Raw genomic sequence first — 23,412 nt, 5'->3', positions numbered from 1 at the left:
ATGTTCTTCAAAGTATTAAAAAAATAATAATAATAATAATTTTAAAAAAACCGCTTTGTACCGGTCCATCTCAATAAATTGGAATATCACTGAAATGTTAATTCAGTAGAGAACATAGAGATGAGCAGGCAGATCGTCTCTATGCTGCATTGTTGCAATAACTGATGCAAGAAGAGCCCAGAGCTGGTATTCAGTGTATATATATACTGTACATGGTTCTCAGCACAATATGTTCTGCTATGTTTTTTTTTTCTGATGAAACGACTTCTTTTCTTTTTTATTAGCTGTCAACCATAAGCATCTAAATTAACATAAATACATCTATTGAAATGTATAACTCTGCAAGTTATACATTTTTGTTTCAAAGTTTGAACTGAAGTTCTAAAATAAACGGTGACTTGATAGCACTCCAAATTATTAAAATGTCTTGTTTTTCAAAACTTAAATAATACCTGAATTTCTTAATTAACCACAGTCTGAAACATGCTACGCTCTGTTGTAGTATTTTATACAAAGCTCTACCATGGTACAGCTGTGACTTGATTAAGTGTGTGTGTCCATGTCACAAGCAGCTAAGAGAAGCACATTAACCAAATACACATTTCTGTCCAAAAATTGGATTAACGAATTAAATGTTGCAAAGAAGTTCATGACAATAAGCCACAGAACTCATGTAATAATTCTCAGCCAACATGAAATGAATATTTAATGGGCTTCCTGACAGTTTAATCAACTCCGTCTCTAATGGGAGGGAGGACGTTTCCCTCTCTCCAATCTACAGGGAGTTATGTTCTGAATGAATTCATCCAGGGCTGGTTTTGCATGTGCACATATGCGTGTGTGTGTGTGTGTGTGTGTGCGTAAGTAGGAAACCCAAGAAGTGCTAATCCTCTTTTCCCTCTTTCCATGTTTCCTGCTTTTCCAGGTCTACGTAAATAGGAAAGGCATCCACCGAGGGAGGTGATACAGCAAATTCCCATGGAGCTAAAATGGCTGATTTCACACACACACACACACACACACACACACACAAACGCATCCCACAGCTTCTCATAGCACCAGACGTCTCCTTCTGGGTTTCAGTTCTTAACATGTAATTTACTTGTGTGTGGCCCTGTAAAGTCAGTTTCACAATAACAGTCCATTGTTACAGGATTTGGGAATTACCATTGGTGGTATTTGTGTTTATATAAAAGTATCATTTATTTTCTTTCTGTCAGCTTTCACTATGAGCTAACTCTACTGTACAGAACATATTTCAGCAGATGAAAACAACACGTAGGATGATGGAGCAACCAGCATTCCCAATCTGTAGCTGTGTGTCATAGAGGATGGTGATTTAGCATATTACTGCTGGTTTGGCTGAGATCTTGACCGTTGGGCTGAATTATGGCAGAGTTTGCAGAATGAGCCATTGTGCTGCTGCCTGTTTACTTTAGGATCTGTACGCATAAATACAGAAGCAAAGCAGGAAGAGCCAAGGGAGCGGAGAAGTGAAGGCTCCGGGAGACAACAAAAGCACCAGTACAACAGGCACATCTGCCAAAAATAGAAAATGTAAATAAGGAAATTCAAAGTTTCAAAGGACTGGAAAAGAGTGTTCGCCTCGCAAAGAGGCGCTCAAACACAATAAACGGCATGCGAGTGTTACTTTTATATCTGAAGCATTTTATTACAACAGTTTTTCCGAGTCAGTATTTCTGAAGTGCCGGGTGACCTGAAAGCTTTTGTTCTGACTTCAACTCTTCTCCCCAAGCAGCAGACAGGTCTGGGAAGGGCGATCATTACAAACAGTCCTGCAAAAGTTGCAAGGCGTATTTTTAACTTGGCGCAAACAACAGATATTGTCATACCTTTTCATATCACAAACAGTGGAGCTTGAGCTGTTTGGATATGGATTAATTAAATTTCTACCTAAATAGATTTGGGGGGCTTCATTCCCTGTCAGTTCAACACTTATATTCTGTCTGTACATGGTGAAAGCCTGAGCTGTGATGAGTTGTAGCATTTATCAAAGTTTGCATTGTATGTAATTACAACTGATTGAAGCTAGGACTCGAGTCTCCACCCGTTTTGGCTTTTATTCTGAATCGGCTTCATTTTAACTTTTTACTAACAAAACTGAGCACACATGATTAGCATTACTCACTTCAGCACTTTTTAGAACGTATCCATCAGTTTACCCACCACTCTTGTATTGTCAGAGCTTCCGTTGCCTTAATGTTATGTGAATCACTACTGCCCTCTGGTGTTCAAACGGATCATGTGCATAGTGAGAAGCTTTCATATGTCCTCCAGAAATGGGATGTTTCTGTTTGGAGAACAGAAAATTTACAATTGTACAAGGCAGAAGAGTTTAAAAGTGTGTTTTCTCAGTCAACATACATTCCATTCCACATGACTCAGGTTGATTACCAACTGAATTTAAACTTCAGCTTCTCATTTGTTTAGTTTTAGTGTGCTTTAACAAAGAATTACAGTGCCTTGCAAAGTACTATTATTACCCCTTAAACCTTTTCATGTTATTGCAACCTTAAAATGTAATGGATGTTATTGCTGCTTAATGTGATAGACCAACACAAATTGGTACATCAGTTTGGAAATGCTTACATATAAAAATCTGTAAAGTATGGTTAACATCTGGGTCCAGTCTCCCTGAATAAGTACAACCACATGTCGGGACAAACACAGCTTTAAGTCTTGGGGTCTGCACATCTAAAGCCCAGAAGTATCAAGTTAAAGAGTTACCACATATTCTCAGTTGGATTTAGGTCTGGATTTTCTCTTGGTCAATGTCAAATATGGATATATTTGAATTAAAAACATTTCATTGTTACTGGATGTTGACTTCTAAAGTCTTTTGCAGCCTCTAGTAGTTTTTCTTCCATGATGTCACTGCATTTAGCTTCATCCATTTACCCATTAAACTCTGATCAGCTTCCGTGACTCTGCTGAAATACTGCATCTCCACAGCATAGTGTTCCTACCATCATGCTTCATAGTAGTGAAGGGGGAATTCAGGGGGAGAGAAAGTTTCCCACCTCATCTAGTGTGGCATTTAGTCCAAAGCACCCCCTTCCATGCATTTGCTGTCTCCACCACATGTAGCAAACTTCAGCACTCTTTCAAAAAGGCCAGATTTGTGGTGTGGGTGACTAGTTAGAATAATTATCTGTGTTGACAGATTCTCCCACAGTTCTGTGAGCCACAGTTCCTCTGTACCTTCTCAGGCCCTCTTGGCTGTTTTTCTCATTAGTGCTTTTTTTTCTGACGATGTAGCTGCATTTTGAAAGGCTTGCCGTTGTCCTTGTGACTAACTTTGTGCTGTTCTTTTGCATAAGGTCGCAACCTCCATCTGTGGTTTTGACTTGAAAAAGTTCAAGGAGTCTGAATGTTTTTGCAAAGCACTGTATGAACAAAAAAAAAATCTTGACTGGTATTCATTTTTACAATTTTCCTGTACTGCCAGCAGCAGCTTATGTCGAGCATTAGATTTCTCTGTGATATTAAGAGTTCTTCACTGCCAGACAAACAGAATGTAATTGCTAGGATCCTGAAAAGAACATCGAAGCACTTCTGTTGGTTGACTTTGCAATAATTTAGATCTCATTCCTGTAATTTAAACTGCACTCATTGATCGCTCAGTGGATTAGGAAAACAAAGGGTCTAATATTGTAACATTATCAGTCTTAATAGAAAAAAAAAATACTTCTAAGATGTCAAAACTAGTCTTCCTCTGGGTGCAATACAGACTTTTCCCAAAGTCCTGGTTGTAGTTATGGTTCTGCTTGTGCTGGTCCAAACTGAAAATGTGTCCATTTCTTTGTAAATATTTCTTTTTTCCTTTGTGTTAAAAGGTGGTAAATTATGTTCTTCTATTTTCTGTCTTGAGTTGCTCCAACCTCATGTGACCTGATTGTGTAACCCTGCTTATCCAGAACTGTGCTTTGTGTTCATGTAAATATGGTGTTTGTTAATAAAAAAAAAACATGCTCTTTTAACAGTCTTGGGAGTTATTTTAGGAACGTAATGATGACAGTGCACAAGTGAAACCTAAACATTTTATTGTATAACATTATAAAACCAGCACTCCTTATTTTTATAAATTCACTGAAGACTGCAGGCAGTGCAAATTCAAGGGGAGACAGTGCAACACCAGTGCAGTGGCAGTTTTCAACTACGGCCCTAAGACATAAAAGCACGAACGCTGCCTCTAATGACAGCTCTGCAGATGGGACAGTGACGCAGGCTGGCGGCGCAATCACCACAAACCACCAGGTGACCGCAGGGGATGAAGACGATGGATACCAGCTTGTCCATGCAGACTTTACAGGTTCTCTCTTCCTGCAGCTGCCTGAGCAGCTCCTCGGGACTTTGATCCTTTACTGGTGGGAAACACAAACAAAAACATTCAATTGGTTGGGGGTAGGATCTGCGACTAAAACATCAAGATAGGTAAAATAGAAAAAAAAAAAAAAAAAAACAAAAAAAATGAAATGCCAGTTCATTAGAATTGGAATTCACAAGCAAGCATGCAGACCTCTCTTTGGGATGGGTGTCTCAGTCCTCGTGTTTCCTGCACTGGATCCCAGGCTCCTCTCTTGCTCTAAATTGAACCAATTTAAGACGCACCATAAAGACTTGGCTTTAATTAAAACTGAGTGTTTCAATTCTGCAGCTGGTCAAAGTCGTGTTTTTTTTTTTTTTTTTTTTTTTACAGTATATCACTCATTTTAAAATACTTCCAAAGTTTAAGTCCTCCTTTCCAAAGGTCCACTTATTTTCAAATAAATGAGATGCAAAATCAAATATTACATATTTGTAATAATGTTTATGTACAACAGACATTTTCTTTAACCAAAAGTTGTGAGATTGTGATGTTTAGCTTGTTGTCTGAGCTGATGCTCTGTATTTCTTTCCCAAAAGGTTTCTAATTCAATGAGATCATTGGGCTGGCTTGCATAAGCGTCTTGTTAGAGATTTATATGAAGACTTATAAAAATGCCTGGGTTAAATGTTTGGGGAAAGCCATGTCAGGACCTTCAGTTTGTGCATCGTGTCGCACTGCGAGTATTAATGTGTTTTCTCATTTTGGATTTTGTCTGGACTTTTCCTTCTCAGAGGAATGATTGGCTATGAAGAAGGTCTGATCTTGTCTTTACGTACTTTTACTTTCTCTTGACGCAGTTTTAATGACATCCAAAATATGCATTTCTGTTATTGAAACTCATAATTACTGCTGTTTATAGCACACTACATATTAGTTTAAAAACTTTTTGTGTTTTTTTTTTTTTTTCTGTTTTGTTATCTATGGAGGTAATGTTTTGGTAGTGCTTGCTTTAGATGTCCAGGGCCTGCTAAATTTTCCTGAAGCGACCCCATAAGCAGTTGTCAGAAGAGGTATTCCAGTTTTCTATTGCTACAATGTTTTGATTAAAATTGCATCTTTAACTTTATTTGAGATTAATTGCATTTCTCTACTTCCAGAAATAATCTATGCATCTGTGTCTAATAGCTTATTTGGCAGAATATGTCTAGAATTTTTATTATTAATTTGTATTAGTCCTGATAGCATGGGTCAACAGACCAAATGTCAGAAGCTGCAACATGAAGGAGGAACATAGATTTTTAGAATATATATTATTTTGCTCATAAAGCTGAGATTTCTACAAAATCATCAGTGAATTTGCAAAACTGTGAAAAATGCATCCAAGTACATCAGAAAACCTTGTTTATTATGCAAAAAGTAAGAAAATTACTCCCTTAATTATTGATTTAAAAAAAAAGTATTTTCTATAAATAGTAACATGTCTCTGTTCAACACGGGAATAAGAATAAGCTGAAAACAAAAATTCAATTACTCATATAAAACATGGACAAATCTCCAAAAGCACAGCAGTCTGGTAAATATTTAAATTTCTTTCCAGCTCTGTTACCTCTGCTGTTTGGCCCTGCCTGCCTCTCCTCCTCTTCTGCTTGCAGAACATCAGTAACCAGCTCAGACACTGAGGTGTAGTACTGGCCTGTCAGCAGGTACTTGGTCTGGACCAGACTCTCCACCACGCCGGCTTCAAACCCCATCTGCAGCACAGTCTGCACAACAGGAGAGAGCATGGCTGATGAAGCTCCCAGACCTCCGACCATATCTGAAGGATAAGACGGTTGGAAAAGAGAGGAAGATGACTTCAGACTAGAGGCCGAATACCATACTGGCTTTACACACGACCTGAGACCTCAGATTGGTACGATACCACACAAAAGTGGAAGAGAAAAGCGGAAAACATTCATCTTACTTCTTGTATAGCAACATATTAAACATTTTTAGCTGCAGTACTTTTCTGTATGCCTGCAGAAAATCTGATTGCTATGGTTCTTCCTTCATTTCACGCAATAACTACGGTGTTACATTCACTGTGCAACTACAATCAGTTAAACACCCGGTAAGGCATTTAGCGGTGGCCACAGTCCCTGACGAAAAACAAGCTTAGATAATTTCAGTCAGGCGTGTGCTGCTACCTGTCTTGGCTGGTGCACTTCCATGAAAGAGATGTGAATTGTAAGAAGTTGATTAAATAAAGATCTGAATGCATGTCAGGCTGTTATTTTTCATCATGTAAAGAAAGTGAATTTGCTTTATGAGGAAAAAAAACAACCTTAAGCTTAATTTGAGGCTTAAAACAGAGATTGTGCAATACGTTTGGTCAGCCAGAAAATCTGTAATTTGTAAAGTTGGACAGAAATAATCAAGAAGTTTAAATCAAAGAGACATGTGGAAACTTTGAATCTGGGATCAGACAGTAGGGGCACCATTGTGTTTCTCATCTCTCTACTAATACATGATTTTTTTGTACCATTTTCAATCTTGGTAAGACTTACCATTTCTGCCACCAACGTCTCTGCCTGTGGACGTCTGTGATCCACCCTGGAAACCAAGTTTTTGTTTCTCAATTACAATGAATTATTTAAGTCAATAAATAACAAACTGGCATTTATACACAAGCCTAATGCTTTCATTTATCCATGTATTTTAAGTCATTATTAATTAAAGGAATAGGACTCTTACCATAGTATCACCCAGGTGGAAATGAGCATCCTGGATGCTGCTGATGTACTCCTGGCCTCGTGACTGGATTAAAAACTCACATCTGAGGAATGTAAGGAGGATGCTTTTAAGATAGGCAACAGGTATGATCCCTTAAAAAAATCCCAGCGGGAGCCTTAGTTTTTAAGTCAAAGGGAAGTAGCACATTTTTAAAAAACTAAAAACCTGAAAAATGTGACATGCTTTTGTATTCATTCCCTTTCATTCTGATATTCATAAATCAAATAAATGCATATGTACCAAAACATGACCATCCACCTAAATTGTAAGGCTGGGAAAAAAAGAGGATTAATCGCTAATTCAGCCAAAAGCCCCGTCTTATCCCTGGAGAGATTTCAGAGATCCGTCGTTCAGATGGGAGATTCTGATGCCAGAATAACTGTTAGGTTGTTCCCTCCTCAAATCCAGGCTTTATGGGGCAAGAAGATGAAAGAAACCCCACATGAAGTCTCATTTCTGCCACAAGTTATATAGGCGTAAAAATGTGCTGTGGTCACATGAGATCAAAATGTTTTTGGCTTAAATGCAATATGGCATGTGGAGCAAATCTTACAGTGGACATAACACTCGTGACATCACGTGTCATTCACACAATGACATGTGATGATGACAGAATTATTGATTCATCGGTGGTGGATAAATCTTATAGATGTCATTGTGCATAATAAAAATAAAACTTTTGTCTTTAGCTGATGTTTTCTCATCTCACTGTTACAGCCCTGTTGTTACCTTGGAAACCACTTGGCATGTTCCTGCCAGGGGTCATCCCCTGGCTCCCAGTTCCTCAGTCCTCCGTCACAGAAGAAGCATTTGACATTGTCACCATGACCTGACATTTAAAAAAAATTATTTAGACAGAGTTTGATTGAATAAAGACTCACTAGTCAAGCCTGATGGACAAACCTCTTATGTTGTCTATATTTCAAAAACAACTGCTTTCTGGGAAATCTATGTTAAGGACAAATGGCTGCATTTGATATATAAATGAAAATTAAGTTAAAATTTCTGACCCTGCCTCTCCCAATCTAGAAGACAGTAATAGAAATGACAGGTTTGTTTGAAATGTTTTTTTAATTGTATTTTATAAATTTGAGTCCTCATTGCATGTTGCCTAGCAGTTCCTGTTTTGTCCAGGTTGTTCTGTTCACAACATCCTGACTCAGCTGGAACTATTGTAGCATGAACTCTCACATAGAGGAGGTCACTACACCAGTCAACGTCTACTGAAACATTCTAGTGGATGCTCATGTTTTGCCTAAAAACTGCTAAGGAAAGGAGTTCATTGAAAATGTCATATTTCAGTACTTTTGATAGAGAATTGATAGTAAGTACCTGTGTAGAAAAACCCTGCTTGGGCCAGAACATCTGGCTGCACCGAGGCCTCAGTGGGCCAGTTGTGGAAAGTGGTAAGTCGAGAGTCCTCTGTCTCCATCTCGGGGTACACTGCTTGTCCAGCTGTTCCCTGGTCATCCATAGTCATCCTCTGGAGCTGACTCAACAGCTGGCCATCCACAGAGTCTGAGGAGCCCACCGCCAGTGAAATATTCCCCACAGTTCGACCCAGTATGAAGCTGCAAGTAGGGAAATGACGCTTATGCTCAACGGCGGGGCTGTCACCCTGCTCCCAGAACCTTAAAACCCCTCCACAGCAGAAACACTGGACTTTGTCCCCAGAACCCAGGAAGAAGAAGCCCGCCTTAGCCAGGTCTCCTGAAGCCACGGGTGCGTCTGCAGGCCAGTTCTGGAAGGTCCGAAGTCTCTCTGCTTCCTCCCGCATCCGAGGCTCCTCAAGGATGCGCAGCATAGTACTCCTGTCATCCGACATTCTGCAGCATGCGGGCTTTTCTCTCTCGTTTTGTCCTGTGCCAGTCAGCCCTTTCGCGGTCCATAGTGGAACACACACTGAAGGTGAGTGCAGAACAACAGCTGAAATAATATGATGAGCAGCGGGGTCCTGTGCAGCGGCCTACAGGAGAAAGTTTTCTAGAAAACCCTCCAACTGCCAGAATGTATGCTCATTGATCCTTGATTGAATGACACGCCATGCCTGTCCTATGGCTCCACCTCAGGGGGAAAAGAACACAATGAAGCAAAACAAATTAGTTCATAATTGTAAAGAGGAAGGAAAAGAAAATATGTTTTTTCAAAAGTGGTAAATAAAAATCTGGTAAACATGAAAAATTGTTTTCAAAACATTTTGTAATTTAACGTGACTCTGCTCTAACAAGGCCCTTTTTCAGTGTAGCTACGAGAAAAAGTACCTATCACGTATGTTCAGGGTAGTTCTCCTGTTTAAATATGGGTCTGTGTGTGGTTTTGGCTCAATTACACAGTTTTTATGAGACAAATAAAATAAAGACCTCATGGGTCTTGATGACATAGTTTTAGACTCAGATAACGTCTCACCCTGATTACTATCATTTGACATTTAACTCGACTTCAGAATTATTATGCCTTTAACTGCGCTTACAATCTCCATGTGATTTGCAATTATGCATATCGTGCATATGTATAAGATTTATCTACTCAAAAATTGCATCCAGATCTGATAATTGCACATGAGATGATTGATGATCACTGCGGCCATATTTTTACCACATGTCATTTTCCACACAAGTCTCACATGAGCTGATCTTTCTGATGTAAGAGGGCCTGCAGGAAACCACAGTCTGCTGACATCTCCTGGCCTCGCTTGCACTCACAGATACTGCAGAAGGAAAAACAAAAAACAAAACACTAAATACTGCACGCAACATGGTTGAGCAGCAACTCAACTGTGTGCATTAAAATAGAAAAACACACAACGAAAGTGACAATTAGGAATATGTTTAACACTACTCATGTATTACCTTTACATTTTTAAAATTTACTCAGTTCTTTATGTTGTATTGACAAAGTTGCTAAGAGCTAGAGTTGGATAGTAACAAGTTACATTTACTCAGTTGCATTTACTTAAGTAGCTTTTTGTTTTACTAGTTTTATTGAGTTCTGGTACTTTTTTTATACTTTTGGGAGAACTTTTACGATACTGTGCTTTTTACTTGTACTTGAGAAATTTGATTGTGAAGTATCTCTACTCTTACTTGAGTAAAATGTCTGGATTCTCTATCCACTGAATGAAAGACAAACATTTTTTAACCAAAAATTCACCAGACAAAGACACACACATGCAGTTTTTGCTAAAGTTTCATAATTTTTGTGTTGAGAGAAACTGATTTGGAAAAAAAAAATGGCCTGATTTTGTTATTTTTTTGTTTTTGTTACTGAATTATTCTCATCCTTAAAATACCAACATTTCCTCTTAACTTTATATTTTGATCCAGTTGGTGGTGCAATTTGTAAATATTACATGACTGATAATTTGATCACTTTTTACCAAATGCTTTTTTACTCTTAATTGTAATTTTTTGGATGACTACTTTTTACTTTTACTTGAGCAAAATATGTTCAAGTAGTGCTACTCTTACTTGAGTACAATTTTTGGGTACTCTCACCACCTCTGCTAAGAGCAACAGTGGGGGGCATGTTTTGATAAAACAAAACAAAATTAACAAAAAAAGTAATCTGTTAAAAAAAATAGTCTCAGGATTTAGGGGTTGTCATTGGCTGTAATGATCAAAGTGAATATATAACACTAAATGCAATGAAGGTTACCTGTCCGAAGATATTCTAGTTTATTGATATGCACTTGGATTTTTATTATCTCAGGCTCCTATGGTTATTGGAGAAGATGCTAAAAGTTTTGCCACCCCGCGGGGGAGGACGTGAATTACAGCGACAGCTCAGAGCCCGGATGGAGCAGCCATTGGGGAAGTGTGCGGGGCTTTAACGTAACCGAGGAGTACTCTCTCTGTGGAATTAAAAAAAGAGACTAAGTGAGAGGCGAACGGAGACGTAAATATACAAGATCCACAGGGTGCCACACGACGATACGCGCTTAACCTCGGAAAAGCTGAACTCGGACTGGAAACCTCTGGGAAACGGAATCTGAGGCTTCTGACTTGAACTGTGGAAGTTGGGAGAATACTCAGCTGAGCCTGCGCTACAACTACTAGCCATAAGCTAAGCGGCGCTGTTAGCCCCGAAGCTAACTCCAACTGAGCTGTGAACTTGCTTGCAAATCACGGGGGTTGAAATTCAGTCACAAGCTCAGGCTCCGTGAGAAAACCAGGGACTTGCTTAATGAATTATGTCTACCACAAGCATTGACCCTCAGGTACGAAGGACGACTTATCTCGCCAGTTGAGAGCTTGCGAGCTAACTACCTGCTAACGTTATCGATTTATTAGGCTATGGCTATTCGTCGGAAGTGCTAGCTAGCCATTAGCGTTGGCATGTAGCTAGCGAGTTGGCTGCATTCCGTGAAAATGATCAAGGGTTTTATTGACGTTCAAGAGAGATGACATCTGTAGCTCTGCATGCATCACGTTGTCAGATGTGTCTTTTACAGAAATCGTGTGTTTTGTAAGCTACACAGCTGCAAAAATCCCACCATTTGATTTGGTAAAACCTAAAGCTAGTTAACGTAAACAGATTTACATAATGGCACAAGGTAACTTGCTCTTTGAACAGTAACTTTTGGTAGAATGTGTTGCTGTGTCTTTTCCGAGAAAAATACCTTCTGGAAAACATGTATTCATGTTGCTTTAAGAACTACTGGCGTTTAGAAAGCCATTTTAAGGTTGCTGTGATGCAGAAGTTGTTACTGAAGTGTGGCTAGCATTAGCTGGCTAGTTGACTTGAGATGTTCAGAAAATTATATAATATTCAGTACAGCTGACAGTAACTAAGCATCGTGTTTGTCCACTACAAGACTACGTTTTATAAATATCCTGCCTAGCCTCTTTAATGAAAATAGCAGACTGATCTCATAAATATTGAACATATAAATAGTACATTTTCTTAATATAAAGTCATAATTACTAAAAAAAAAAATAACATTGTTTCTTGTTTTGTTTTTCTGGATCAACCCAAATGCAGAGATCAAAGGGACAAGCGTCTAAAGGTACGTGATGACGCAATAATATTTTTACAGTATTAATGTGGCAGTTCTATTTAATTTGCCAAAGGATACAAGTGTTTTTTTTAGTTGTTTTTTTTAAAGAGTCATGATAATGTATTTAAAATTTGTCAAAGTGTGATGGACATATTTTCTGTATGAAAGGACACATTTACCAAAGGAAAATAAAAAATATATTTTAAATCAGTTTTAAATCAGTTTCTATCCCAAGTGATAAATTGTCACTGTAACAAAAGAATAAAAAAAAAATGCTTGTTTTTCTTTTTTGTTTCAAAGGACCTTTTCATTAGACGTTTAACAGACATTCTTTGTTAAATGTTTGTGTTTTTAGTAGTTAATCACATGATTAATTGGCTTAACCACATTTTATTCTGGTCAAAGATCAAATTTGCTACTGTGGAATAAAATTTAGTCATAAAAACAGTGATGGAGAGTGTTCTACCTAAAACCAAAACTACATTCCTTTCCAACAAAAGCATAACGAGTTAAGCTAAAATGAAACTATAAATCATTTGAGGGAATCTGGACCTGGCCCGGGTTAATTATGCATCTGCTCATCTATCAAATCAAATGTGTTTTATTGATTTTTAAAAATGATACAAATCTTAAGGCAGATCCTGCATATACCATGCCTTTCAAGGTCAGAAATGAGGGGAGGGAGAAAACAAATTACATTCTGGGTATTTCTGTTTTCACTGGAAAATCTCCAAGCTACAACCTGCAATAACAAATTGTTTTTGAGGGGTCGTGAAGCCAGTAACGCAAATAGCAGCTACAGAATGTATTTTATTAGATGCGTATGTAAAATATTTACCATATGTTGGTGTTTTGTCATATATTGTAAGACTTACTCTAATGCAAGTTTTTTTTTGTATCAAAGAAATGTAATATTTATGGTCTTTATTGTAGTAGTTTGGTGAAGACTTCAGATGTTAATAGTTGTTAACAGGAACTCTTTTGTTAAACTAGTTTAATTATACTACATTCATTTATGAGCTTGTTACGTGGACAGAGAGTACTAGGAGGGCTGTTGTAGATAAATATAGTAATACAATACACAACCACACAGTAAATAGAAATATCTATTTTAATTTAGCTTTATATTTTGTATTTTCCTTCTCAGAAACAAGCTGTTAGTTTAGATTCTAGTTAAATCGTTTTCACTTTTTGTTCACATGCTTTGTAGGATGTCATATTTTACAGCATTTTATTATTAGGATTATTCAGGATCAATGTGTCGTACTGAAGCAAACCATTTAATCTGGTTATGGGTGGCATATCTCTTCATGGGCTAAATTACAGCCAATAATTTGTTGCTCTTCATTATTATAATAAGTATCGGAGTTTTATCATTGTTTATCTGTTGTTAATGTAGTAGAGGGTTAGTTAATTTGACATTATGTATTTTAAGTCATAATAGGGTAAAACATTTGAGAATTAAATCATTGTCAGATGAATCTTGATATTTATGTGTAATATTTGTTTCTGTTTTTGCTTTTGAAAAATTGTTTGTTTTGGAGATTTGCAGATTTTCTGTAATTTTATAGCATCACAAGTCTGTGCGATACCTTTAAAATGAATATTTTTTTTTTTGTCTTTTGGTAAAGAAAACATGTTGTTTATAATATACCAAAAGTAATTTCAGCTAGTAGTAAGGTGATGTGATTATTTCAGTTGCAAAGAAACAATAAAGAAATCATTCCTGTGCTGCATGCTTTGTTAGTAGCACACCATGTCTTCATATCTAAACAAGCTCCTCTGCCACCCCCCCTTTACACATCCCTCCATCTGCCATTATTGTAAATTCAAATGTGCTTCTTTTTTGTATTTTGTTATATTTGCAGTGCAAAATGGTTCACTGCATCAGAAGGAGACTGTCCATGACAATGACTTTGAGCCATACCTTCCTGGTCAATCTACTCAGGTAAATCATACTTTCAGTGTTGTTGTTTTTCTTTTTTCTTTTTTTCCTGATTATTTTCCATTATGAAATCTCACAGTATAATAACTGTGAGCAGATACTTGATTGAAGTGTTCTGCTTTTAAGAATTATCCAAAACAGTAATTTTGCTTGCATGTCAAAATTAAGAGACACCACAAGGTTTACCCCCCGGAAACTCTGCTAAGCCCAGTGGTAGGGGAACTTTTGGTTAAAAGTTTTAAAAATTCAGAGATGCACGACCAGGCATCATAATTTGAAATGCTAACATGTGAGGCCAAAGGGCAGGTGCAGAGATAGCGAAATTGGTTTCTCACGCCCAGTTCATTGCATCATCTTTAAACTGATCTTAATCCGTCCACTGTCACACTGTTACTCTTCTGTAAAGAAACCTATTTAAAATAAACAAACAACGCTTATCCTGGTGGGGGGACAAGTACAGCCTGGTGGCCCGCCAGGTTTATAATGTACTGGGGGAAACCCTGTACCATGTTTTACCTGTTTTAAATTGAGCTTCCGTGTCACTTCTTTGTTTATTCCATTTTATTTCAGAACAACAGCTACCAGTCCATCACCGATCCCTACATGTCTAGCTACTATGCTCCCTCCATTGGATTTCCTTACCCTCTGAGTGAGGCTCCCTGGTCCACAGGTGGGGACCCTCCAATTCCTTACCTCACACCCTATGGACCTCTGAGCAATGGAGACCACCACTTTATGCCGGACACCGTGTTTGGCCAGCCAGGAGGACTGGGAAGCAGTATCTACCCCCACAGGTTTAACTTTTTTCCTGAAAACCCTGCCTTCTCTGCTTGGGGCACAAGTGGCTCCCAGGGCCAGCAGACTCAAAGTTCAGCTTATGGTGGCAGCTATAGCTATCCTCCCAGCTCCCTGGGGGGCACTCTGGTGCCTGATGGTCAGACAGGGTTTCACAGCGACACCCTGAACAAAGCTCCTGGTATGAACAGCCTAGAACAGGGGATGGTTGGGCTGAAGATTGGAGGGGATGTCACTGGTCAGGGGTCAGGGGTCAAGGCAGTGGGGTCTGTGATTGGTGGGCCTGCAGTGGCAGCCACAGGGAATGGAGCCACACCAATAGGAATGCCTCCCCCTAAGCCCACCTCCTGGGCTGCCATTGCCAGCAAGCCTGCCAAACCACAGCAGTTAAAATCCAAGATGAAGCCAGGGATGCCCAATCCAGGGGGGGCTCTGCCCCCACCACCCATTAAACACAACATGAATATCGGGACCTGGGACAAGGGCCCAGTCACTAAAGTAGCCACAGCCCCACTGCAGCAGCAGCAGCCTCTTGGGCTGCCTCATGGCATGCCACCTCAAGGCCCCATGCAGCAAGGACCCATGCAGCCCCCACCTCCTCAGTCATTAGTGCAACCCCAGATGCAGCCTATGGCCTTACAGCCTCAGCCGCCACACCACCAGCACCATCAGCCACCACCTCAACCCTACCAAAACCACACCCAGCCACCTCAGCCCCAGACCCGCTGGATCGCGCCACGCAATCGTAACCAAGGCTACGGGCAGGGTGGCCTCGGCCAAGACGGGAGTGGCATGATGGGAGTTGTTGGTGGTGGGAACAATGGCCCCTTAACATCTACTAGTCAGGGACCTGGTGGAGAATCCCACCCAGTGCTGGAAAAGCTGCGTGCCTCCCATAGCTACAACCCCAAGGACTTTGACTGGAACCTGAAGAATGGCCGGGTTTTCATCATTAAGAGCTACTCTGAGGATGATATTCATCGCTCCATCAAGTATTCCATCTGGTGCAGCACGGAGCATGGCAACAAGCGGCTGGACTCAGCCTTCCGTGCAATGAATGGTAAGGGTCCGGTGTACCTGCTGTTCAGCGTCAACGGCAGCGGTCATTTCTGTGGCGTGGCAGAAATGCGCTCGCCAGTGGACTATGGGACCAGTGCTGGTGTTTGGGCGCAGGACAAGTGGAAGGGCAAGTTCGACGTGGACTGGTTGTTTGTTAAGGATGTGCCTAACAGCCAGCTGCGCCACATCCGCTTGGAGAACAATGACAACAAGCCAGTGACCAACTCCCGCGATACCCAGGAGGTTCCTCTGGAGAAGGCCAAGCAGGTGCTGAAGATCATCGCCACCTACAAACACACCACCTCCATCTTTGACGATTTTTCTCATTATGAGAAGAGGCAGGAGGAGGAAGAGGAAGTGCGCAAGGTGGGTAAAGCCTTCTCGCTGTTTAAATAAATCGGCTGCTTGACGATGATGTGCAACCATGCTCTTTATAAAAATGCTGGTTTCCAAGAGGCTAATAATATTTTTCTATTTTTTTGTTGTTTGTTTGTTTGACAGACTTTTGAACCTGCTCAGATACAGAACCGCTCTCGGTTGGATCAGGTAAACATCTGCTAGAATTTCTAGCCAAACAAGAATGTTTAATCTAATACATATTTTAAAGGGAGAAAGAAAGACCTCCTTAAAACTTTTTTGTGTTATTGAATAGATACATGTTGCCTTTTTAAAAAAGTTGTTTTACCATAATAGTCTTGACTCTTGAATACTTTTAACATTTTATCCTTTTCCAACCACAAACCTCTGTGCATTTTATTGAGATTTTATGTGATAGTCCAAACTAATTAGGAAGTGGAAGAATATGTTTAATGCATGGGAATCCAACATTCTCATAGTTTTGTGTTTTGGATGTTTCCCTGCTCTGACACACGTGAATGAAATGGCTCAATTGCCTCCTCAGTAGTTCATCAAGATCTGCAGAGGCAATTTTTTCATTTCAGGTGTGCTAAAACTGGAAAATAAAAAAAAAAAAAAAAAAAGCAAGCTGGACACGGTGACTTTGGATGCAGCTACACCCTGCACCAATCTAGTCTTTATGGATGATGATAGTAATTAGAAATCCAGTTTTCCTGAAGCAGCTGGAGGCAATCTAGGGTGTAAACATGGAGTAAGATGCTCTGGTTAGATGAGAGCAAAATGAACCTTTTTAACCTACTAAAATGAATTAGCATTTCAGAAAGTCCCTTACATTGATGTGCCAAGCTGGCACAGAGGCCCCAAAAGAGTTCAAGGCTGTGACTGCAGCCAAAGTTAGTTTTACAAGGCATTGAGTTTTGTCAAGCTTCAAATAAAAGCACACCACACTTTTTAGAATTTTTAAATTTGTATTGTTAAAACACACTTCTCTTTGTCATCACTAATATGCATTTTTGTCTATCACATAAAATCCTGAATAAAATACATTGAAGTTTATGCCTGTAATATGACAAAAAAGAAAAATAAGGGTCTTTTATTTAAGGTTTTATAATATCCTGAGCTCTACTGTAGTAATATTTACCAGTTGTTTGTCTAACATATTTTTTTCCTCTCAAACAGGAGCGCCAAAACAGGAATAAACAATAGAAGACATTTATCCTTGGCTTGATCATTTACAATAGGACTCGATTTAAAGACAGAAGAATATGAAAATGCAACCAAGCCCCTCATTTCTGTTTTCTATTTAATCCTGGTGAATGTTTCTTTCTTTCTGTTTTATTTTTTTTGCCCCACCATCCACCGATTCTTGTGCGACAATAATAAGCTGATTAAATGTTACCTAGCAGCCACCACACTCTAATTTTTTAAAACATGTTTTTATTCTTGTTCCATCACGTTCTTTTCTCTTACTGGATGTTTTTTTTTTTTTTTTCTCTCTTGCTCCTGCCCCCTCCTCTCTCCAATTGAATCAGGGTTTGACTGCCACTTTATATTTCAGTACAATCAGGAACAGACGTGTCATGCCCCTCTGTGTCCGTTTGGGGGCAGCATTGCCATGCTTTATAGGTTTATCTGTGCCAACAGGGTTGAAGGATCCTTAAGGCAATGTTGGGACTTGGAACTGGGATGACAAAACTTAAGTGGTTTAACTATTTTTCATTCAAATCAACAAAATCTCTATTTTTTGGCTTACTACTGACAATTTTCATTTCAGAAACTTTTTTCTGGAGCCTTATTTTTGTTTTTAATTATCAGTGACTTGTCAAAAGAACTGCTCAAACAGTGACACTGCTGGAGAAATCAGGGAAAGTGTGAAGTCACACAGGACTTAAGACATTTCAGAAGAGGAAGGGCTTTTGGGAAAGAAACAACAAATATGTCCTTCACAACCAGAACTCTCACCATTTAAATCAAAAATTGTACTAATGACACTTTCACAGCCCTCTTTTTCTTTTTCTTTTTGTAAAATTTCTTTTGATGTTTGTCCTGAAGGCGTCGTCTTTGTGTTGAAACAACAGATTCCGCTTGTCTCAACGACCTGGTCAACCTGAGCAATTTGTGAAATTCACCATCTTGAATTGCTTTGTTAGAATTACGTAATGATGTAACTGCTAAGTTTAATGAATTTTATGCTCTTGTATTTTTTGTTCCACAAAACAGGGGAGAGGGTTCAAATATTTGTCCATTCACCGTCATTCTGTCTTAATCCTTCGTATTTTTTTTTCTCTGTTTCCTTGAATTTGGTTTTTGCTAATTCTTTCATGTTGGTCGTAATGCTAAGCTTTAACGTAGGAGTCTATATATTCACGGAGAAAGCCTAAAAATGTATAACCTAAAAATTAATGTAACTGATTTACTATCAACTAAGAAAAAAAAATAAGAATGAAATGTGGTTCCTGTGTGTTTTTTGGTTGTTTCAAATATAGTTTGTTTTAGCTGGGATCTACTGATCCTGATACAGCAAGTTCTGAATTATGTTTAAAAAAAGAAAAAAAAAAACATTGGGGAACGAAAATAAATATTGAGATGTGTGTGCCGATGCATGGCGAGCTGAAATACAGTGGGTCTGCTGAAGATGTCTGAAAAGAAGGTCCTCCATGTGGCTTGCGTCTAAAGGTGACAGTGCTGTTTCCCCCCGCCCACTTTAGCACATTTCAAATAAGAACAGAGTAATTAAAAAAAAAGAAAAATCACAGATTTTCTTCCCTTTGAACGTGAGATTTATCCAAGTATCTCTTTGGCCGTTGTGACGCAGAAAGAATCCCCTGAAAACTGATGTGCTGCTTCTTTCATTTTCCATCATTTGTGTGTTTTTTAAACCTGATGTAGCCTCAAAACCAACTTTTCAGATTCTATTGAAAATGTTCTCTTTTTTTTTTCTTTATTAATTATTCAAGATGAAACGGATAATATTGTCACCTGTGTGGATAACTGTGGCCAAAAGTAGATGTTTGCGTATTCAGGTCATAGATGTATATTCTTCAATCCTGTTTTTTTATTTTTTTTTTATTTTACTTTTGTGTTCACCCTATTATAAAAGTGAAATGGCTCAAGTAATGCACTTTACAGAAGTCGCCCGAGTATGAACTGTAAGTCTCAGAGAGGAAAGTAAATTTGTGATGCTGCATTGTGTTCTTACCTGGCCAGTGTAATCACCTCTCATAGCCTCTAATCTTCATTATCTTTGTACTTGCACTAACCGATAGCTAGGTTGATTGAAGCAATATAGGGGACATGCGCGCGCCCTCACCGACGCCACTCTGACATGCAGAGGAGGGCAGAGGTGAGACGCCTAAAGGACGTCACCGAGGACTTCAGTTGCCTCTGGAGGTGGTAGCTGGTTGGGTTTAAAGTACGGGGCTCACATGTACATTAAGGATAATTGTAAGATGTTTGATGTAAGGGGGCTGTCGAGTCGGCCACAGATTTCAGCACTGCAGAAGGAGGATCCATTATATGAAATGCTAAACCTCTGATTTATCTAAAAGGCCACAGCTGTAGTGGACACAACCTGTTCAAACGGATCTATCTTGGTTTTTCTTTATAGAAGAACTCAAGCCTTAATAAACTGTTAGTTCAGAAATCACTTTGTCTTGATCTCGTGAGTCCTCTGTGAGTTCCTTCCAGTGACCTTATCCAAATAAGACTAGCTCCACAGGTCAGCCTCTGTGCTGAAATGTCCCTCAAAGGTTTTCAAGCTAGAAATAATTTCCTTACTTTGCCTGTCTATTAATCCCGTTGGCTTCGCCCAAGATTCTCTGTAGACAATTGTTATCGAAGCCGGTATGTCACTTACAGTTTAAAGAGATTTCAGATTTGATTAAATTTATTAAAAAATAAATTTTTGTAAGATGGAAAAAAAAAAATAGCCAATGCATTTTTTTTTTTGCACGGTTTTGTTTTAGATTCTCAAATGTAAAAAAAAAAATAATTATTTCATAATGCCTTTTTTTTTTTCCCTTCGCTTTGCTCAACTGGCACTCTCCATGGTCCTGATTTAGAGAAAGAGCAGTTGGCGTTCTCCTGTCACAAAATAAACTGAAGACAGCTGTACAGACTGAAAACGTTTTGTGGTATTTTACATGTAGGTGAGATTTTCCGTCCTAACTGAACCATCGTAAGGTTAAGGCGAGGGAACTATCTGCTGCAAATGATCCAAGGTTGAGCATCTCTGTAGAAAGTCAAATTAGTGCATGCATGTTTGGTTTAGGACAATAATGACAAGTAGCAAATGTGGCACATCTCACTCTTTATTTTTGACATGTTATTACAAGACAACAAGATTAACATAAAACTTATATCTAATTATGTATGCAGGATTTACAACCCACATAATCTAGACATCAGCCGAAATAATGTCAAAACTACTGACAAACGGAAATACATGTGATTATTTTCTGTTTGAAATCTAAGGCAGGAAAAAAAAGCTGTGAAAGGTTATGGAAGTGTGACTCAATGTCAAATCTGTCACTATGAAGATTAGGGGCTCTGTTGTCTTGCGTTTGGCTTAGAAACCTTTATAATGTAATGTTATATCCAAGGTTGCATTATTTATTTATTTATTTATTTATTTTTTGCTTGGCTTTTCTGTCAATAATTGATTGAGTCGCCTTCGATAGAATCCTGAGGCTTAAATTTGATGCATATTATTTGAACATACCTTTTAGCTGCCATTCCTGTTTTTAAGGAATATGGTGCGTAAATAACTGGCTTCTAGCTAAAACATCCATCACTGCAGCATTTCTCAAAAGGCAAGACATTTTCTTTGGCTTCTTGGTTTTGTCCCTATACTTATGAAGTTAATCACCCTTGCGTAAGGTATTACAAATTTGGCCGGGTCTTAAACTCAACAGAACAAAACGACTTGAATGTATGGACAAATTAATTAAACTTTTCCTAGACGGACGCCAGCGGTGCACCTATGTGCATGCACTGTGAGAGAGGCGCCTGTAGATGGCATTAAATCACTTATTGTGATGCATGCTGACTCCATCCGAATAAACACTGCAGCCGTTGTCAGTTTGTATCTTTCATATAGTCTCCTCGGCTTCTGCTGTGGGCCTGAGCTCTGAGCCACACACTGAGGATGTGAAGGAATGAAACAGCTACAAGATGCGCTACACACTCGGCAGCAACCTACAGGCTGGGCTTATGCCAATGGCCGTGTGCGAACTATAAAAACAAAAAACAAACACAATAATAATAATAATAAAGAGATGTCTTGCAACTTTACATGCATGTGATCTTCACAAGTAAAGATTATTCGCTAATGTTACAAATTCACGTTTTCTATATTGTTAATCTAGAACCATGATCCTTTTTCTATATCTGCTCTGTGAAAACTGAGCTTTTGGCCCATTCCCTATACTAGCAATGAAATGCTTTTGTATTAAGCTTAATAAATAAGTGGCACGTCTGGAACTCTTGCAAATACCTTTCTTCGAGCCTTGAATAATATGTAAACCTAATATGAGCAGCTGACCACACCTGAAGGTCCATTTGTTTTTGGAAAACCATTGTCCAGAATCCAGCGGTGGAGAACAGCTACTAAAAATCACCAGTAAAACACTTTTAATATTGACTTTATGGAGAATATAAAGGTTGACCAAACTGGTCATATATCACGCTTTTTAAATCTGCGCATTGCGCCCATCCAGCCCGAGGAGCACACACACACACACACACACACACACACACACACGCGAGTGACCGAATCTGCACGCGCAACTTGCTTTCCCCGCAAGCACATCCACGCGAGCCGCTTTGATTGGCAGTTGCGGGCCTGTTTCTGAGGGATGAAGGGTCAGTTACCCTGCGGCCTGAGATTCGTATTTACTTATTTTATTTATTTATTTTTATATTATTATTATTCTAAGGAATAAAACGTGGAAAGGATGCTGTGTAGATTCCTCTCTTGGCATTCACCGCGTGCCTTAATTGTATGGACATTAAATCAAGGTCCGCTGTGAACACGCAGAGTGACAACCCCTTTTAGGACCCCGCTGATGGGCGCAGGATGAAGCCAAGCGAGCCTCCTCTCAAACCCCACTTCTCCCCGCCTCCCCATACAACATCGTCCTTCACCCCCACCCCCTCCCCACCAAGGAGGATGCAAGACCATCATGCCGGAGATTTAAAGAACAGCTCCAGGTCCCGTGTGCGCGCTCAACTATACAGGCTATACAGACACATACACGCGAAACTAAAGCCGATTTGCAGCGCAATCACGCGCGCCGCGCACACAAAACACACTCGGATCTAAAGCGGATTTACACAAATAACGGACGCGCTGGTCTCCCGCAACTCTGCAGGGTTCACGTGAGGGAAAACTGATATTGAATATCACTGCGCCACGACGCGAATCCAAGCCTCCCCACGTCTGAATCGTTGCATCACAAAGCTAGCGGCAGGGGGGAAAAGCCGGGCACACATATGCAGGTGCGCGTCTTTGCGCATCTCTTGGCACGCTACCTGACATGGGAAGACAGCTGAGACCTATTTAATCTCCCGATTTCCTCCTTCCCAATAAAATGCACGACATGGTCCAGAAACACAAGGACAAAACTGTTAAAGACAGCAGCGCAAGCGGCGGTGCGTTATTCGTCTGAAGCCATACATCCCACTGCGAAGAGAACTGTATGTTCCATTGAACTTGGCTTGAATGCAGTTCCTTGCCTTGTCCACGATCAACGCCCTCGGGCACACACGCACCGTGCCTCCTTTCTCCTCTCGAGCACCTGACACTACAGAGTGCTATTCTTACATTATGCTACAGTATAAATCTTCAAGCGTGTCTCTACAGCCGGTGGAGACTGAAGGTGTTTTATTCTTTCTTTCTTCAAGGTCGTAAAAAAAAAAACTCCTCCATCTGCCAAAAAACAAACAAAACAAAAAAAAAAAACATCCTTTCGCCAACCAAGATGTCAGTCGCTTCCGTTCGGATTCGGCTCTTTAATCTGACCCATTTCGAGTAAAAAATCCAGCTCTGGTCGCATCCCCCCCCCCCCCCCTCCCCCCTTCTCCCCCCCCCCCCCCCCCCTGTTTCCCCCCCCCCCCCCCCCCTCTCTCTCTCTCTCTCTCACTCGTTCTCATCTCTTG

At 39.6% G+C, this 23,412-nt stretch overlaps 3 protein-coding genes across 5 annotated transcripts in view; 2 read left to right on the top strand and 1 right to left on the bottom strand.

The window, feature by feature from the left end:
- Nucleotides 1–3,998, top strand: part of nkain4 (sodium/potassium transporting ATPase interacting 4) — a 63,024-nt gene extending 59,026 nt beyond the window's left edge. For both annotated transcript variants that reach the window (XM_015054366.1, XM_015054383.1), the window contains one exon: nucleotides 926–3,998. In XM_015054366.1, coding sequence (XP_014909852.1) covers nucleotides 926–935 — 10 coding nt within the window. In that variant the 3' untranslated portion in view covers nucleotides 936–3,998. The remainder of the gene's footprint in view (nucleotides 1–925) is intronic.
- On the bottom strand, nucleotides 1,621–9,874 carry birc7 (baculoviral IAP repeat containing 7). 2 transcript variants are annotated; one of them, XM_015054357.1, is made up of 8 exons: nucleotides 9,726–9,874; nucleotides 8,435–9,166; nucleotides 7,832–7,931; nucleotides 7,064–7,145; nucleotides 6,877–6,922; nucleotides 6,024–6,146; nucleotides 4,541–4,606; nucleotides 1,621–4,385 (listed from the first exon to the last, which is right to left on the bottom strand). In XM_015054357.1, the coding sequence occupies exons 2-8, from the start codon at nucleotides 8,925–8,927 to the stop codon at nucleotides 4,186–4,188; spliced, it is 1,110 nt and encodes a 369-aa protein (XP_014909843.1). In that variant the 5' UTR covers nucleotides 8,928–9,166; nucleotides 9,726–9,874; the 3' UTR covers nucleotides 1,621–4,185. The 2 variants fall into 2 exon arrangements, with proteins under 2 accessions (XP_014909843.1, XP_014909835.1); XM_015054349.1 differs by having other exon boundaries at nucleotides 5,937–6,146; nucleotides 9,726–9,871.
- A 980-nt stretch (nucleotides 9,875–10,854) lies between these two features.
- LOC106960933 (YTH domain-containing family protein 1) lies at nucleotides 10,855–21,502 on the top strand. The gene is made up of 6 exons (XM_015054339.1): nucleotides 10,855–11,318; nucleotides 12,083–12,107; nucleotides 13,967–14,046; nucleotides 14,614–16,263; nucleotides 16,399–16,443; nucleotides 17,434–21,502. The coding sequence occupies exons 1-6, from the start codon at nucleotides 11,292–11,294 to the stop codon at nucleotides 17,458–17,460; spliced, it is 1,854 nt and encodes a 617-aa protein (XP_014909825.1). The 5' UTR covers nucleotides 10,855–11,291; the 3' UTR covers nucleotides 17,461–21,502.
- Nucleotides 21,503–23,412: the final 1,910 nt, after the last annotated feature.

Source organism: Poecilia latipinna, unplaced genomic scaffold, assembly GCF_001443285.1.
Source record: "Poecilia latipinna isolate Pla-1442-1.1 unplaced genomic scaffold, P_latipinna-1.0 Scaffold56, whole genome shotgun sequence".
NCBI classification, from domain to species: Eukaryota; Metazoa; Chordata; class Actinopteri; order Cyprinodontiformes; family Poeciliidae; genus Poecilia; species Poecilia latipinna.
Note: the sequence above shows the minus strand (reverse complement) of the source record. Positions and strands in the feature narration are given on the sequence as shown.